This window comes from Vigna unguiculata, chromosome 1, assembly GCF_004118075.2.
Source record: "Vigna unguiculata cultivar IT97K-499-35 chromosome 1, ASM411807v1, whole genome shotgun sequence".
NCBI lineage: Eukaryota > Viridiplantae > Streptophyta > Magnoliopsida > Fabales > Fabaceae > Vigna > Vigna unguiculata.
In genome coordinates this window covers 31,611,146-31,628,221 of record NC_040279.1, presented here as the reverse complement: position 1 = coordinate 31,628,221, position 17,076 = coordinate 31,611,146, and the positions used below count along the sequence as shown (strand labels likewise).

The 17,076-nt window shown below is 28.8% G+C and overlaps 1 protein-coding gene across 1 annotated transcript; it reads left to right on the top strand.

The window, feature by feature from the left end:
• The first annotated feature begins 3,657 nt into the window (after positions 1–3,657).
• LOC114173564 (selenocysteine methyltransferase-like) lies at positions 3,658–9,115 on the top strand. Its single transcript, XM_028058045.1, has 7 exons — positions 3,658–3,846; positions 4,115–4,171; positions 4,254–4,483; positions 4,846–4,975; positions 6,061–6,264; positions 6,800–6,871; positions 8,467–9,115. The coding sequence occupies exons 1-7, from the start codon at positions 3,691–3,693 to the stop codon at positions 8,629–8,631; spliced, it is 1,014 nt and encodes a 337-aa protein (XP_027913846.1). The 5' UTR covers positions 3,658–3,690; the 3' UTR covers positions 8,632–9,115.
• Positions 9,116–17,076: the final 7,961 nt, after the last annotated feature.

The window sequence follows — 17,076 nt, the reverse complement described above, 5'->3', positions numbered from 1 at the left end:
TAAAATAAATAAATAAATAGGACCAGTGCGTAACTGGAGATAAAAATAAAATAAAATAAATAAATAGGACCTGGAGATAAATAAAATAAAATAAATAAACAGGACCAGTGCGTAACTAGAGATAAATAAAAAATAAAATAAATAAATAGGACCAGTGCGTAACTGGAGATAAAAATAAAATAAAATAAATAAATAGGACCAGTGCGTAACTGGAGATAAAAATAAAATAAATAAATAGGACCAGTGTGTAACTGGATATAAATAAAATAAAATAAAATAAATAAATAGGATCAATGCGTAACTAAAGATTAAATAAAATAAATAAACAGGATCAATACATATTTGGAGATTAAATAAAATAAATAAATAAACAGGATCAGTATATAACTGGAGATTAAATAAAATAAATATAAGAGGATAATAAATGAAAATAAGTTAAATGAAAGTAAAAAGAATAATATATGAGTCAAAATAAATAAAAGATTAATATAAAACCCATGAGCTTATCAAGATTAATATATAAGAGCTTAACCTCACTCCCCCCTTACCTTATTGATTGAAGAGAACACTAATAATAGTTGTAAAAGACTAGGATCTCTTTGAATCTTTGCTCTAAACTTTCTTTCCCTATTTTCTCCTTATCTCTCTTATTTCTCTTTCTCTTTCTCTCTCTCCTTTCTTCTTTCTTTCTCTCTCTTCTTTCTTTCTTTCTTTCTTTCTTTCTCACTTTTTCTCCTTTTCTTTTTCTCTCCCGTAACTTCTCATCTCATACGTATATACATGCTTGTCTTTCTCAAGTCATCATTACCTACATTAATTAATGTTTATCTCTTAGGTTTTTTTTTTTTTTTTTCTTCTTCTTATCTTTTCTCATCTTATCTTCTTTTTTTTTTTCTTTTCTTCTTATCTTTTCTACTTATCTTTTCTTCTTTTCTTCTTATCTCTTTTTTTTATATATATATTTTTTACACACCTATTTAATAAAATTTAAATTAATATATATATATATATATATATATATATATTTTACGTAATATTTTTTTTAATATATATATATATACATATTTATTAGTTTTGTTTTCTTCTTATTGTTATTCTTAATAAGTAAAAACATGATAAAATATATTTTTAATGTTTAAACTACATCATAATAAAATATGAAACATTAGTAAAAATAGAAGATTTTCTAATTGTTTTATTTAAAATAAATAACACAGTTTATAAAAAAAAGGATGTTACAATACCCGTACCCGTGTGCTAACTATTTCAATATTAATTTTTAAAAAAGAAAAAAAATTACGGTAAAGAAAACATAATATTATCAAATATTCAATATTAGGAGGATGATTATTTCTTCCATATCAAATACTTTGAAATAAATTATAATTGTCTACATTTTAGATTAGAATACCAAATAAAATTTCATGAGAACCAAAAAATTTATTAAATTTGCAAACTACAACATTGATGAAACTTAGTTGATAAAATTAAAAAATATTTCAAAAAAATATAAAAGGAAAACAAATATTCAAATTAAAAGATATTTTAAATGTTTGTTTACTTCAATCTTTTAAATTCTAATGAATATCTTTTTTATAGACTAATAAAAGTTATAATACATCACTTGATCAAAATGACACAAAGAACAAATAATAAACATAATAATAAAATTTTGACATAGATTTTGTATCTTTTGAACTTTAATATATGTTGGATAGTGACAAATAAATATTCATAGCAATTACATTAAATTTTTATATTGTATTAAATAAAATTTATTTATACAATTAAAGTGAAAAATTTACAGTATGATTAATAATGAGTTATAAAATAACAAATAATTAAATAGAATATATCGAAATATTATTTTACATGATGAAAATAAACAATAAATAAAAATATTAAAAAACTAACAAATGTGTGTTTTAGAAATAATTTGAGAGACTATTGAAAGAAATTGCACAAAGGAAATCAAATGTATAATTAAGGTATGATAAGATGAAAAATACCTTAGAGAACTAATTATTAAATTATGTTTGAAGTGGTTAAAATTAAATAAAAATATCATTAGTGACAAAAAAATTTGTCATTAAATTACAAATAAATTAGTAATTAAATTGGTCACTAAATCAAGTACCGATTCGATCATTGAATCGATCACTAATTTAATCACTGATTCAGACAATAAATCAATTACTACCACCAATGACGAAAAATAGTGACTGCTATGGGTTAGTGACTAAATCAATATATATATATATATATATATATATATATATATATATATATATATAACTTTAATCACTTCAAACATAATTTAAAGTGAAAAAATTACAGTATGATTAATAATGAATTATAAAATAAAAAAATAATTAGATAGAATATATCAAAATATTTTTTTACATGATGAAAATAAACAATAAATAAAAATATTAAAAAACTAACAAATGTGTGTTTTAGAAATAATTTGAGAGACTATCGAAAGAAATTACACAAAGGAAATCAAATGTATAAATAAAGTATGATAAGATGAAAAATATCTCAGAGAACTAAGAAAAGTTTTCAAACATCAACATATATACTCAATGGTTGAAAAATAACGAAAATTATTTTAATGAAACAAAAGAGTTGTTCAGATTAAACAAAAATTAATAATAATAATAATAATAATAATAATAAGTAAATAATTTTTGTTATATTACCTTAAATTGAGAGTATAAACATTCTCATGTGAAAGAAAAATATATAATAAATAAAAATATTAAAAAATAATAGAAATATTTTTTTTAATTAACATACATCATTTTAACATAATTACATAAAGGTTATGATAAGATAAAAAATATATTGGAGATGCAAATGAGTTTCATGACAAACCAAATAATTAAAAGAAATAAAAAATAGAATATATATATAATTTAAACGATAATGGAAATATGGCGGGGACATGTATTATGGCGGGGATATGTACATTCCCATACCCATCCCCATACCCAACTGAACATGTCGGGGATTTCCCATACCCATATGTATACCCAGTCAATGCGGGGATTCTCCGTCAAAACGGGACGGGTTCGGACAATACCCACGAAGACAAGTTTATTTGTCATCTCTAACTCCAATATCCTAAAAATGTAATAAAAAAAATAATTTTTGTTTTGACGTAATCGTTATGGGACAGTTTCATATTTTTCACCCCCGTATCTTTACATAAAAAAAATCCATTTTATTTTTCTTAAATTATACAATCCGAAAATAAAAATGATTTTTAGTCAATTTAAAAGCTAAAAGTGTTTTTTAGATTATATAATTCAGAAACTAAAAAGGACTTCTAAAAATTAGAGAGTTAAAAAAATAGCGTTTAAAAGTTTTCTTTTTCTAAAAAATAACTTTTAAACTACGATCTAAAAGTGGTTTTTAACTTCTAAATGGATTACATAATATAAAAAGAATAAAATGGATTTTTTTTTTGATATGAGAATGTATGAATAAATATATGAAGATGGAGGAAAAAGCTGCCTTATAGTCGTCGGATTGGGCCATGTTGTATCCATATATAGATGGGGCCATGAAGTATCCATATGCAGCTTGGGCCGGGTCTCAATTCGAAGATCTAGCTATAAATATGTAATAAATAATAAGCAAATAATTAAATATTCAAGAAAACCAGTTCCTCTTTCCGGTGTAAAAATGTCGTCGTTACTAGTAGATTTGCTCCGCCAAAGAGGCGGCACCGCCGTCATCGACGGCGGTCTTGCGACGGAGCTGGAGCGCCATGGTGCGGACCTCAACGATCCCTTATGGAGCGCCAAATGCCTCTTTTCCTCTCCTCACCTCATTCGCCAGGTACATTCTCCTTCGTTTCAATTCTAACACCGCTCGACTCTTCAATTTTTTTTTTTAAATGAATAAATCTCTGGTATTTCATGTTACCACAATGTTTATCCATTGTTGCCAATATAAAGGACCATATTTTTGTTTTATTTTTGCTTATATATCTGTTAAATAGTTCTTTCATTGTTAACGGTCTTAGCTTAGTTAAACGATATTTTCTTTTTCTTTTTCTTTTTTCACTTTCAAATGGAGGTAATGATTGAGTTACTAAATTGAGCAGGTGCACCTTGATTACCTAGAAAATGGCGCTGACATTATAATCACAGCATCTTATCAAGTGAGTTGGTTTAGTTTAGGGGTGTCATATTTCTCTGTTGTTTGTTGCTAATGTTGAAGTTGAGGTAGTTGTTCGTGTACAGGCCACCATTCAAGGTTTTAAAGACAAAGGCTATACTGATGAAGAGAGTGAAGCCATGCTCAAAAGAAGTGTTGAAATTGCTCGCGAGGCGCGTGAATTGTATTATAAAGGATGTTCTGAATGCTGTTCGGGTGATGGGGCTGAGGGTAAAATCCTCAAACAACGGCCTATCCTGATTGCTGCGTCAGTGGGGAGCTATGGAGCTTATTTAGCCGACGGATCAGAGTACAGGTGAAATTATTAAGATCTATTCTTTAGCATCGGCCGTGGTTTGTTATATATCCCATGTATTGACTAATAATCAAGATGATATACTTTATGGTTACTATATGCTGTAAGGTCACATGAGTGGCTTTGTAATTTATATTGATTACTTTGGCACCAAGCTTTCCCGTTCTTGAATGGAACTATATCAAGATGCTGTATCAAATGGATTTCTAGGCCCATCTTAATTACAGTTTTCAGCTTTTTTTTTCTGCATAGGTTTGTTAACATTTTAGAAAGGTTGTGGTTTGATAATTGCTTCTGTCGTTGACACTAATAGAAATTATATTTTTTTATTGTCGTGTTTCTTGATATTGTGCTCTTAACAGTGGTCATTATGGTGATGCTATCACGAAGACAAAACTAAAAGATTTTCATCGTAGAAGAGTTCAAATCTTAGCAGATTCAGGTGCTGATCTGCTTGCATTTGAAACAGTGCCCAATAAGCTTGAAGCTGAGGTACCTACCCTAAAGTTCTGGACGGCCAGATGCTTAAATCTATTCCCTTTTTTCTTTCTTATATCTTTAGAAAGTGTCACCTGTCTCTTTACAATAATGCAGCACAATTTCTTTTTCTAACTTAGCACTTAATACTTATGAATGAGAGAAGATCAATAGAATCTTAATAATATTTTAAGGGGCACCTCAGTCCAGTGAACTTATTTTTCTCATAATCATGGCTATCTCATGACTTTCTTATTTTTTATGCTGTAACCTTAAAAGCCAGATAATGAACGGAAGGGATGGTAAAATTATTGATGATTAAAGATATTCTGGTGCAACTGTATTATTCATTTTGGCTGATTTATTTTTGTTCCATGCTACCATGAAAATGTGAACTATGTAAGCTTCTGATGGATTTTTGTTTGAGTGAAGAAATTTTTGACAAAAGAAATAAAGAAATAAATAGCGATCCTGCACGTAGGGAAAATCCTCAAATTAAACATATGAACATGTTGACTTTACTTCCAGAGAAACATTAGCTTCGTCGCTTACAAATATATTGCATTATATGGTCTATATCTGTTATAAAAGATGAAGCCTTATTGTCAATCAGGTTTAATCATGCATTTTATGTGTATTGTTTCTATTCATAGCCCTTTTGCTTCAATGTATAGTTTGAATTGCAGTCTGAAGACATACATGGTCTTTCAAAGTATATTTGTGGATTCAGAAAAGAGCAAAAGGCTGTTCTTGTCAAAATAGTAGTCTCTTTAATATTTCATTCCTTGTTATCTCCGTTTCTAAAATACTGTTCTAAAATTAGGCCCAAATTATGCTTTGCTTCTCTAGACCACAGGAAATTCAGAAAGCATTAAGTTTTCGTTGCTTTTGTGAAATGTTAAAATCACTAGTAATGTAACTGTGATGAATAACTCATTAAGAGATATTTAATCTATTAAACTCCCGGAACAAGCACAAAATAACAGTTATCTAAAGGTAAATAATAGTTTTGGATAATAAAAATTTGTATGTCTACCATTAAAATGTTCGTTTTTGTCTTGACTCCTGAATTTATCAAACTTTACTGATTGACTAAGCAGGCTTTTGCTGAGCTTCTGGAAGAAGAGGACATAAAAATTCCAGCATGGTTTGCTTTTAACTCTAAGGATGGAGTTAATGTTGTTAGCGGTGATTCCCTTTTGGAATGTGGCTCTATTGCTGAATCATGCAATAAAGTTGTTGCTGTTGGAATTAACTGTACCGCACCTAGATTTATACATGATCTGATTGTTTTGCTGAAAAAGGTATACTTTGGTTCTCTTGTTTCGAGATGAATTTGTTGTTTAACTTTTTTTACATTATTATTTAGTGCAGTTTCAGTTCTAGTAGCGTTAGTATCTGTGTTGCCAAGTTGTTTTTATGTTTATTGGCTGTATAGGTTTTCAACTATACTGGAATAGCAGTCAACCTCTTTCTCTCTCTCTCTCTCTCACACACACACACACGTTTCAGTTCTAGTAGCATTAGTATCAGTGTTGCCAAGTTGTTTTCATTTTTATTGGCTATTTAGGTTTTCAACCTTCACACACACACACACACATGGATATATAAAGATGGCTTATATGAATGGAAACCTCTTTGAATCATGTACTTAATCTATATACCCTCATACAGTTTTCACAAGTATGTCTTTTGAAAAATATCACTATGCCTTTTTTCCCTTGTTTTTGATTTTCATGAAAGGAAATGTGCCTGCATTAATAAACTGTTATATTTTTATTGTTTTGGGACTTGTCATTGTGGAATAAATACTTATCCTTGGTTCACATATATCTTCAGGTGACAACAAAACCAGTTGTAATATATCCTAACAGTGGGGAAACTTATGATGCTGAATTGAAACAGTGGGTGGTAAGTTCATTTCGTGTGGTTATACTGTTATATTTAAAAAGATAGTTGCCCATTTTTAATAAGAAAAATGAATCACTATGTATTGGAAAGTTTGATTGTGGAAATTGCTTGAATTAAAGCAACTCATGCTGTCAAATAATAAGTTGTAGAGGCAAACCTAATTAAAGGACAAAGTACGTAGATGTGTGCTTATTTCTTCTCTTGTGCTTTTTGGTGAAAACATTTTATTCATTTTTATTTGAACTGTGTACTACTGATTCTGATTATTGTGTGTGATTTATCGTCTAAAATGGAAACTTGCTCAGAAGTAGAAGTCTAACTGTAAGTGGTAGCCTGGTATGGTACCGGTTTGGAATGACAATTTTCTTTTTGGTCGTTTTAATTTATTTTTCTTCCTCTTTTGCTCTCTAGAAATTGTTTGTTTTAATTGATGTCATGACTTACAAAGATTGTTGCATGACCTAATGTTTCCTAAATAGCAGTGTTTAAAATGAAAACTCATTACAGAAGAGGGGCCCATATAAAAATTTACTGTTATATTGTAACTGAAACTAACATCAGGGACTAAAATTAAACAAAAGTAATTACCGGGACCAATACAGGAAAATCAAATTAAGAGGGTCTGAATAAACAACCGAATAGTGTAGAGACTAAAATGTTATTTGAGCTGTAAAGTAAATTTGGATGCAAAAAGTAGGATCCTCCTCCTTTAGGTTCATTACTTTCTGATTTTCATTCTAAATTTTGCGCTGATTTTTCATTTAACCTTACACGGGTGGTTGCGGGATGATTTAAAACCATTTTGGAGATAGTAAAGAGAGATTATGGCATCTCCAATTGAAGCAAGTCATATAAGTTGCTTCATAGATTGAAAATTGTGATTTGTTGTCCCAACTATACTACATCATATTATTAAACAAGTTACACTGAACTTTTGCTTTGATAAAAGAAACTCTAAATCTCCAATTTTTTCTTGAAAAATGTGATTTTTGGTTTCTATTATCCTTTATTGTTATTGGTTGTTCTGAAAGAAACAATTTTTTGTTCACAAAAAACCATTTCTTACATAGGAAACAAATTTTAACTTCAAAAAACCGAGACTACCACATTGATTCCAATGGAAGATTTCTTGAAGGAGCAGTTTCTTCAACTTATGATACCAGAAAGAAATGGTTGTTGGATATGCTCTTAGCGATTATTTAATCATGTTCAGCCTGCACAATGTTCTATACTTTTTGGAACACAACAGCAAACAATACAAGTAACATAGTAGATTATAAATTAATTGAATATTGACATGAATGCAGAGAACTGAAAGGTTATACTAACCTAACCTGAAGTTATTTATCTGTTTCTAGCTATGTTATCGATTTTATTGTGTTTTAAAAGTTTATGAACTTGATGGTTTGTTAAAGTTGATAAGTACTTCATATCATACAAATCGTCATGTTTCTGAGAAACGAAATATAGGATGGAGATATTTAATTAGTGTGTTTAGATTTACTTTTAGACACTTCAAAGGTCTGTTCAATTCAATCTACCCAAAGACAATGTTTTCCGTTTGTATACTGATACTATGCTGTTATTGTTTGCAGCAAAACACTGGTGTTACAGATGAACACTTAATCTCATATGTTACTAAATGGCTTGAGGTAGGGGCTTCCCTTGTAGGTGGCTGTTGCAGAACGACTCCAGCTACTATAAGGAAGATATACAGTGTACTGTCTAGAGGTAAATCTGCTATTGTTGGCAAAGAGTGACTACCCTGTGTTCTGAAAGGAGGACCAATGCGCAAATCAATATAATGTACATGTCAACAGTGCTGACAACTGCATTTGGATCAAGTTGCAACTCTGGGCTAAGATAGGACCATGAATATGATTTGCCTAATTGATGAAGACATACATTATGAAACATTGGCCAATGCAAATTGGAATATGCTTTAGCCTTGGAGCTAGTTACCTGAACAATCGCAGTTTGTGCACGTAAAGAGCAGGAGAAAGATGCGCGTGTTCCTTTTCTCTTCGATTTTGGAAAAAAACATGTTTAATAATTGGCATGCGAAATATATATATATCTTTAGCAGTTTAGGCTAGGGATTTATGAAATTGACTGTGAAATGAGATAAAATGAGTTGGTCCATGAAGTTATATTTTGAAACTATTTGCAAGTAAAAATGTATCGCACGCATATGATATTTCATGTTTAAGCTTTTACAAAATAGTTACTTTTGCTTGGCCTTAATATCTTTAGTTAAATTACACTTTGAATCATTCTTATTTACATTATTTAAGGTTGTCCCTTTATCTCCAGAACAGAATGTTTAATTTTTAAAAGTACTTAATGTTCTTATTCTGTCTTCCTTTTCATTTGTCTTAGCAGAAACAGTAATATTGGACATTGTTTTGATTAAAGGATAACATTTTTTAAATTATTAATGTAAAAAAGGAAGACAAGAAAATTATTAATTTTTATGTATTATTTTTTCATCTAACTGATCTACTTATGGTTTTCTGCTATTTAGATTACTTTGAATTTACTTTTATCTGTTAATCACTTAATTTGTTGTTTTATCTGTTAATCACTTAATTTGTTGTTTGGCATGATTTTGGTTAAAATGTTTAAGTCAGATTACAATTGCACAATGGTATTGAACCAATTTGATTGAGAATACATTTAGTGAACGATATTTAATAATAAAATATTCTATTAATGTTATAAAAATAAATATATATAAAAAATTATAATATAATAATAGTATTTTAAAATGTTAAATGATAGTAAGAGAAAAATTGGAGTGTCAACTACCACCGTTCTTAAAAATATGACCCCTTCTGAACTAGTGAACTCTAAAAATATTTATTGTTTTAAATTTTATCTAAAACAATTTAAGATAACAACAACAAAAAATACTAATTTAAAGAGTACACAAATGTATTAGTTATTTTGTCCATGATTATTCAATTTACTCTCCATTTTCTAAAATGTCCATTTGGTACTCTGTTTTTTTTTTTTTAATATTAATAATCCCCTTATGTCTGATTTCATTAATCTAGTTAGGGTCAATCAGAACAAATGACAAGATTGAACGTTTTTATTATTATTTTTTTAAAATTAGAAGATAAATTAAATATTTTAAAAATATAGAGATAAAATTAAATATAAAATAATATAAATAAAAAATAACCTAAAACATAAATTTACCTTATTATTATTATTTCTACTTAATTCAACACTCCTCATCTTGTGGTATGAGAAAGAGGACCAAAGAGGGAAGTTGTTGGAATTTTTTTTCAGAGCATTATGTTCCTTATAACATTGAAGTGAAAGAGAAATACTGTCGTCATCAATGTAATTTATTGTTGTTGTTGTGTGCGCATTTGTGGTGCAAAAGGTTTAAAATAAAAAAGTAAATAAAAAATGCATGAATGAATATATGCAGATGAGTTGCAGTACAACATACAACTATATATATGAAATAACTGCATATTAACACTGATGAATATAGACAACTACTATTTAGCAACCATTTCATCACCCTCCATTGAAGCATTATCAAGTATAAACTCTCCACCAAAATCATAACCCACTCATCTAATTCCTCGGTGGCCTATTTAAAACATTCAATATGCCACCCAAGAAACTTAACTTCCAAGTTAACCATGCTGCGCTGGACCATAAACAGTGATGACCAATGAAACTGGTTTTGTACACAGATGCTTAGAGAGAAAGATAAATGACACATGATATATGAAAATGCATGACATGTTTATTACATTCAAATTGTGAGCCTTCAATTGCAGAAATTACTAAGATGGTTGTTATATGGTACAAACAACTTTTGAAACGATAAATAAGTGGTGGACTAAGACCATCTAATAATAATTTGAGGTGTCACGGAATTGTTATATGATGTATATGGATAATGCACAGAGAGATACTGAAAACACAAATTGGGACTAAAATGGTACCCACTGAGAAAAGCAAAAAGGGAAAAATGTTGAACAAGTTAAATATATAAACAGTGAAGAACATCATGGATAACTATAAGCATGAGACCTGAGAGCACTGTTGTGCATGCGATGATTGAGCATTCTTTTGTCTGTAGAATGGCAGGATAAAGCAAAGATCCAAAAAAAGAAAAAAAATAAACAAATAAAAGAAGACTTCTTTATAGTAATCTTAAGCAAGTGAAACATTTTTACCTAGAAGCTCAGTTTCCAAATCAGACACAAGTTTCAGTCTCATGCACACACCATGTCCTTTTCCTAGGTCCACTAGGTGTGTAACCTTGTGTATCTCTTGCAATGTGTCATTATAATTTTCTTGAACAGTTAAGCATCATGTTGTGTACACAGTTTCCAAATTGTAGCAGTGACGATGTGATGATCCAACATGCAAGAAAGGGTTGCATGCGTGGGTTTGGTCTGGCAGGAATTAAAGACAGTGATGATGCAAATGATATAGTAAAGCATGACAAAATATCTTTTGTCTGGTTCTGTGAAAACGAGGAAATGGTCTGAACTCACTCAAACCATAAATAACAATAACTGTTTGGGTCTCTGAATTTTTTTCTACCCTATGGTAAAAACCTTCACATCACCATCAGCATCACCATCAATATCAGCCTTATGAAGTCAACACCACAGCCTTAATTGTTTGTTTAAGCTTTTCACACAAACTGCAAGTCATTTATGTAACTCTTAACAGCAACCTCACCAAAGGTCCTTAAGAAGAGAGTTTGTTGCTGAGGCACTAACCTCAAAGTTGAGAAGGGTTCAAAAAATATACATTTCTGATTTCCCTGCATTCTTCTGCTTTATCACTTGAATAATGCTGGGCCCATTCTGGTATATGCTATTCCATTAACTCTGCACAATGCTCTTTCTGCTTTCAATGCCAACTTTTCTTTTCGCTATTCCTAATGTTATTATTACTACTGTTGTAATTAGACAATAACTGATGAACAGTATTCATCATAAATTGTGGCCGGTGTAGAAATCAATAAACTTAAATATTAATAAGAATGTGTTTTATGTTCCTGCTACGAATCCTATTTATTGGTGAAAAAGGAGGATATGCTGTGAAACTTTTATTTGGAAGCAATTTTTATTGCAATTAAGAGCTGCTTGCTAGGTTAATTTTTCGATGCACGTGTGAAACAGTGTTATGTTTTTAAGGACTTTTTTTTTTATTAAAATCTAATCACAGAATTAGTAAATTTTTAAGAGATCCTAAACATATTTGAATCTATTTTCATAATTTGGAATTTTATCTAAATTTTTTATTTCATTTTTCAAATCACAAAACTGCTAATAACTATTAAGAACCATTAATCGAGTTAGAGAATTACTGCACTAGAAAAAAAAAACTAACAAAAATATTTATCAAGATGGATTTAACCGTGTTACATGAGGAAGGAAAATATTCTTGTAAATAAAAGGGAAGGGGATATAATTTTAAAGAAGCATAGATATAATTTACTATTTCTTTTTCTTTTGAAAAGTTAAAATAAAATTCTTTTCGCATTCAATCCTTAAATTAAATTTGCTAAAACTGCAAATAGACAATATAGGAAATGTACTTATAATGATGTACATTTTCATTTCTACGTACAAAGAAGCATTAAAAAGAAACTACATTAAAAAGTTTTTTCTTATTATTTTTAAACACTAATTAATTCGAAATATAATGTGTATTCAAACCAACAAAAACAATATTTATGTTTGGATGGAGACATGCTTATGCTTATAGTTTTTTGAAAATTTTAACACATTTCACCTGAAATTAAAAATGCGATTATTCAAAATGAAAATAAATAAATAAATAAAAGAATGTTTAGATAATCTTTCAGTGTTTATTCTTTTCTTTTCATAAATTTCAATCCCAAAATTCTGTTTAAGGAAAAAAAAATCTTATTACTTTGAATAACAAGTTTTGGTTATCCAACTTATGCAATTTAAATCTTTCATTAATTGATTCATCTAAATATGTGCTCTCATACAAATTGAATGCACTGTACCATTTCATTCATTATGATATCAATACCCTTTCAGAGTATTCAGTACAATTAAATAAAAATAAATAATTAAAATTGACACAGAGTGAGTGCCAAAAAAAAAAAGTGTCCCTTGAAATATGACTAGAATTGAACAACTGTATAGCCTGCTTTCCATTATTCAAATAAATAAATAATTCAGATTTAAAAAAAAAAACAAAAATTGTACATAAATGGCCGTTCAACTAACGCCTCCCATGATTGAGCATTAATAAGTCCAATTTTGATTTACCTATAAAAGAAAATTTATGAGGGAGGAATAATACCTTCATAGCTGGAGAAATCTTAATCAATTTTAATCAATAAAATATTTTTAATTCCGTTTCTAGACATTCTCTTATCAATATACATACAGTTGAAAATTATTATTTTATATATAAGACTGTTAAAATGAATTTTACCTTTAATAACAAAAATCCTATGATTAATTAACATAACTAATATATAATTTAACCAAATGGTATGAGATCATCACTCTCATATGTTATTTAATTCTTACCAGATACTTAATATAGAAAAAAAAAAACTACTGCCAATATGTTCAAAATTCTGAATACTTACCAATTATGTTGGATAGTATTTGTAAATAAATAATTTTTTTCATAAATAAAATAAGTTTAGGAGTGTGAAAGTATTAAGTATTGTAGTGGTCCATGGTCCATATCGTGATTAATATTTTTGTACTATAAGGACATGTATATATAAAAATATAGTTGAGAAAGTAAAAGCGTTGATGTTAACATAAATATCTATTTCAATATCAGCAAGTGCGAGTGTACAACAGTACCAGTTACATCTCTCCTTTGCCAGATTGTTAAGAAAATGACAGCAAAATAAATTGTGAAGGACAAAAGGAAAAAAATAAAATAATGAAAAACCTAATTTGACACCTTCATATGAAATGGCTAAGAGAGTGAAGGAGAAAAGGAAAGTACGATAATAACAATAGATTTTTCAAAGCTGCAAAAGCAAAATAAATAGAAATAGAAAGGGTATCATCCTATCTTAGATCCAACTTGCTTTAGTTAAAGTACGATTAAAGATCATTCTTTGACTGCCTCGTTTCTCTATCAACCATTTTTTTTTACCTCATTCTTCACAACACAATGCATCAATCAATTTATCACATTTTAATAATTTTTTTATGGATTAAATATATTTTTAGTTCTTAAATTTAAACTTGAAATTAAAATCTTTTTATATCTTAAATTTTGATATATTTTAATTTTTAAATTTAAAAAATAAATAAATATAATTATCGAAATCCAACAATATTAATATTTTTTAGTTTGTCAAATAATCTACAATCTTTCAGTTTGACAGCGTCAAATAAGATAAATAATTCAAAGATAATTTTAAACATATTTAACATGTGAAACAAATTTAATGTAATTAGATTAAAAAAATTATATATATTAATTTTTAAATATTAGAGATTAAACTGTATTAAAATCTGAAACAATGATGAATCATAATTTTTCATCAATATTAATAAACTAAAAGCATATTTAATTTTTTGTGCGAAAAATATTCAATTTTTTTTCTAGAGAAATCATTAAAAAATAATAGATGGGTAAGTATTTTTAAAATAAAACTAGATCAAACATATAGGATGAATATTTGAAAACAATCACAAAGATACTTTATTATTGACTGAAATTACTAACCGATCTTAACTAATAATTCTAAAATGTTAAAGTAATACACTTTGTAATATATAATTTTGATAGAAAGTTATTAAAATTTATTATCTACACTCGAAAAATAGTGTGATGGAAATTCTCATTCTTTTACACACATATATTATACTACTCTTACATACTAAAGAATACAAAACAATTACATCTTCTTTAATTACCAATAACAACAATGGTCTCATCTCTATTTTTGAGAAAAAGAAACATCAGAAGCAGTGAATTGAGGATGGAGTTGAGGGGTGGAGACTCCTAAGAAAATTGAAATATGATGAAATGGGTGTTGTGAAGTGTAAATGAGAAAAGGAGGGAATGAAGAACCCTAATGAATGATAACAGATATACTAGTATTTCATTATTGAATCCAATAATAGGGAGCCCCAATCTTTTTGACAATGTAGTATCTACTAGGTAGCAACCTTTCCCTAGGCAATTTAGAAGATTCAAATTGTAGGGTAAACGATATCCCCTTTAGTTATGCATTCCATGAATTGGGCCCATTCTTATTTAATTTTGATACTGCCCTTTCTTGTAAGCATCATTGCCACTATTATGAGGGGAACATTGAAAAAAAAAGGAGAAAAATATGCAATCGTGACCTTTCACCTGTCGGATTCACCTATATACATCATCATTCTTAGTCAACATTATCAAATACCTAAGAACTCCCATTTCCCAAATCAAAACTTTTGACTTCTAACTCAATGCTCCGTCAATGATTCCTCAGATCATTTACACCAAGAAAAAAAATTCCATTTTCGTTTAACATTGTTACAACAAACAACCTCGTATAGAGTAAGAGAAACAAATCTAAGTTATACTCAATGATTGAAAAAGTTATATGCTTTTTCTACCCAACTCAATTTCTAAGTTATATACTATATGATTTGGTGAGTATGGAAAGAAAAAATACGAAAAATTATGAGTTCAACTTCTTCGTTAACAAAATACTACCAATTAATAGAAAGATTGAATATGTTTGGCTAGATAGCCTAATAGAGGTATATATTTATATGGGTTAAATATGATTTTAGTATCTTAATTTTCAGTGAAAATTGAAATTAGTCTCTCTTTGAAACTTTGAATCAATTTAGTCTTCTATTTTTAGAAATGTGTGGATTTAGTCCTTTTAACCAGATTTTGTTAAGTTTATTTGGTGTTTCAAAAGCATTTCTTAACTAATATTGAAGCGGAAGTATGTCAAACGGTATAAACAATTCAAATGTTATCATAAAATGCGTTTGAAACATCAAATCAATTTAATAAAATTTGGTTAAAAGGATCAAATCCACATATTTCTAAAATTTATAAAATAAATTGAACCAAAGTTTCAAAAATAAACTAATTTTAATTTTCAGTGAGTGAAAGTTAAGGAATCAAGATCATTTAATCCTATTTATATATAAGACGCAAGCTATAGGTAAAGATTGACCAAATGGAAACGCGTCTAGTTTTGGTTATTCCTAGAGCATTTGCTAGCTCTTTTAGAAGAAAGAAGTGAAAGAGTGTATAGATATGAAGTGTTTGGGTTTAAAAGGAGATGAAATACAGAGAATATTGGTGAAGAGAGTAATGTTGGGTGTATTTTTTTTTGTCCGAAAGTGTAATCATATGATATGATAAGGTGAAAGGACACGACACGTATAGTTAGGAAAAGAGGGTATTTTGGAGAACCACATGTACTGGTCTTGACAACCTATGCACTATTGGGGGTAAGGCTTATATGGTGGTAGTGGAACCTTCACTCAAACTAGTGGGTCACTATGTTGGGTTCATTTCAAATTCCAACCCAAACATTCACCTGGGGTTCTCTGAATCTTAAATTCTTGATTTGAAGTTTTTAACATCAGAAACCTCCCACCTAGTTCTTATTAAAAATGCAAAAAGCTCATTGAAAACAGAGAACTCATAAACTATGATTTTGCAGATACATGGTTTCACTTAGGTCAAGGAAATCGCATATTTTCACGTGGGTTAAGTAGGAACATCATTTTTCGACGAGGTGGGACTTAAATCGCTATGGCCCAACAAGATACTGTTTTATAGGGTAAAAATATTAACTTACTAAACTTCATTTTAGATATATATGTTTTAAAGTAAATATTATAATTCAATGATAAATAAGAAGATATAAACATGCATTTTAGCATGATGAAGGATGCGTCAAAATGAGGAGTACTCAAAAGCCAAAGTTTCATTTGCTTAATAATATTTGCTTTCAAAAAGCAATGAATGAAGTTTTTGAGGAGACATAGTGTTATGTAACTTGTAGAACCAATGAGTCCTTTGAATTTGCCAAACCCAACACACACCAAGAGATAACAAAACTCATGAAATTACAAATGGTGTGGCATTGGAAACACAAGTAGTTCTACACTTTTCCGTAAAACACGAAACATTCTCTCGGACTATGCCACCACACACACTATGTTTACAATACTTTGTCTCAAACA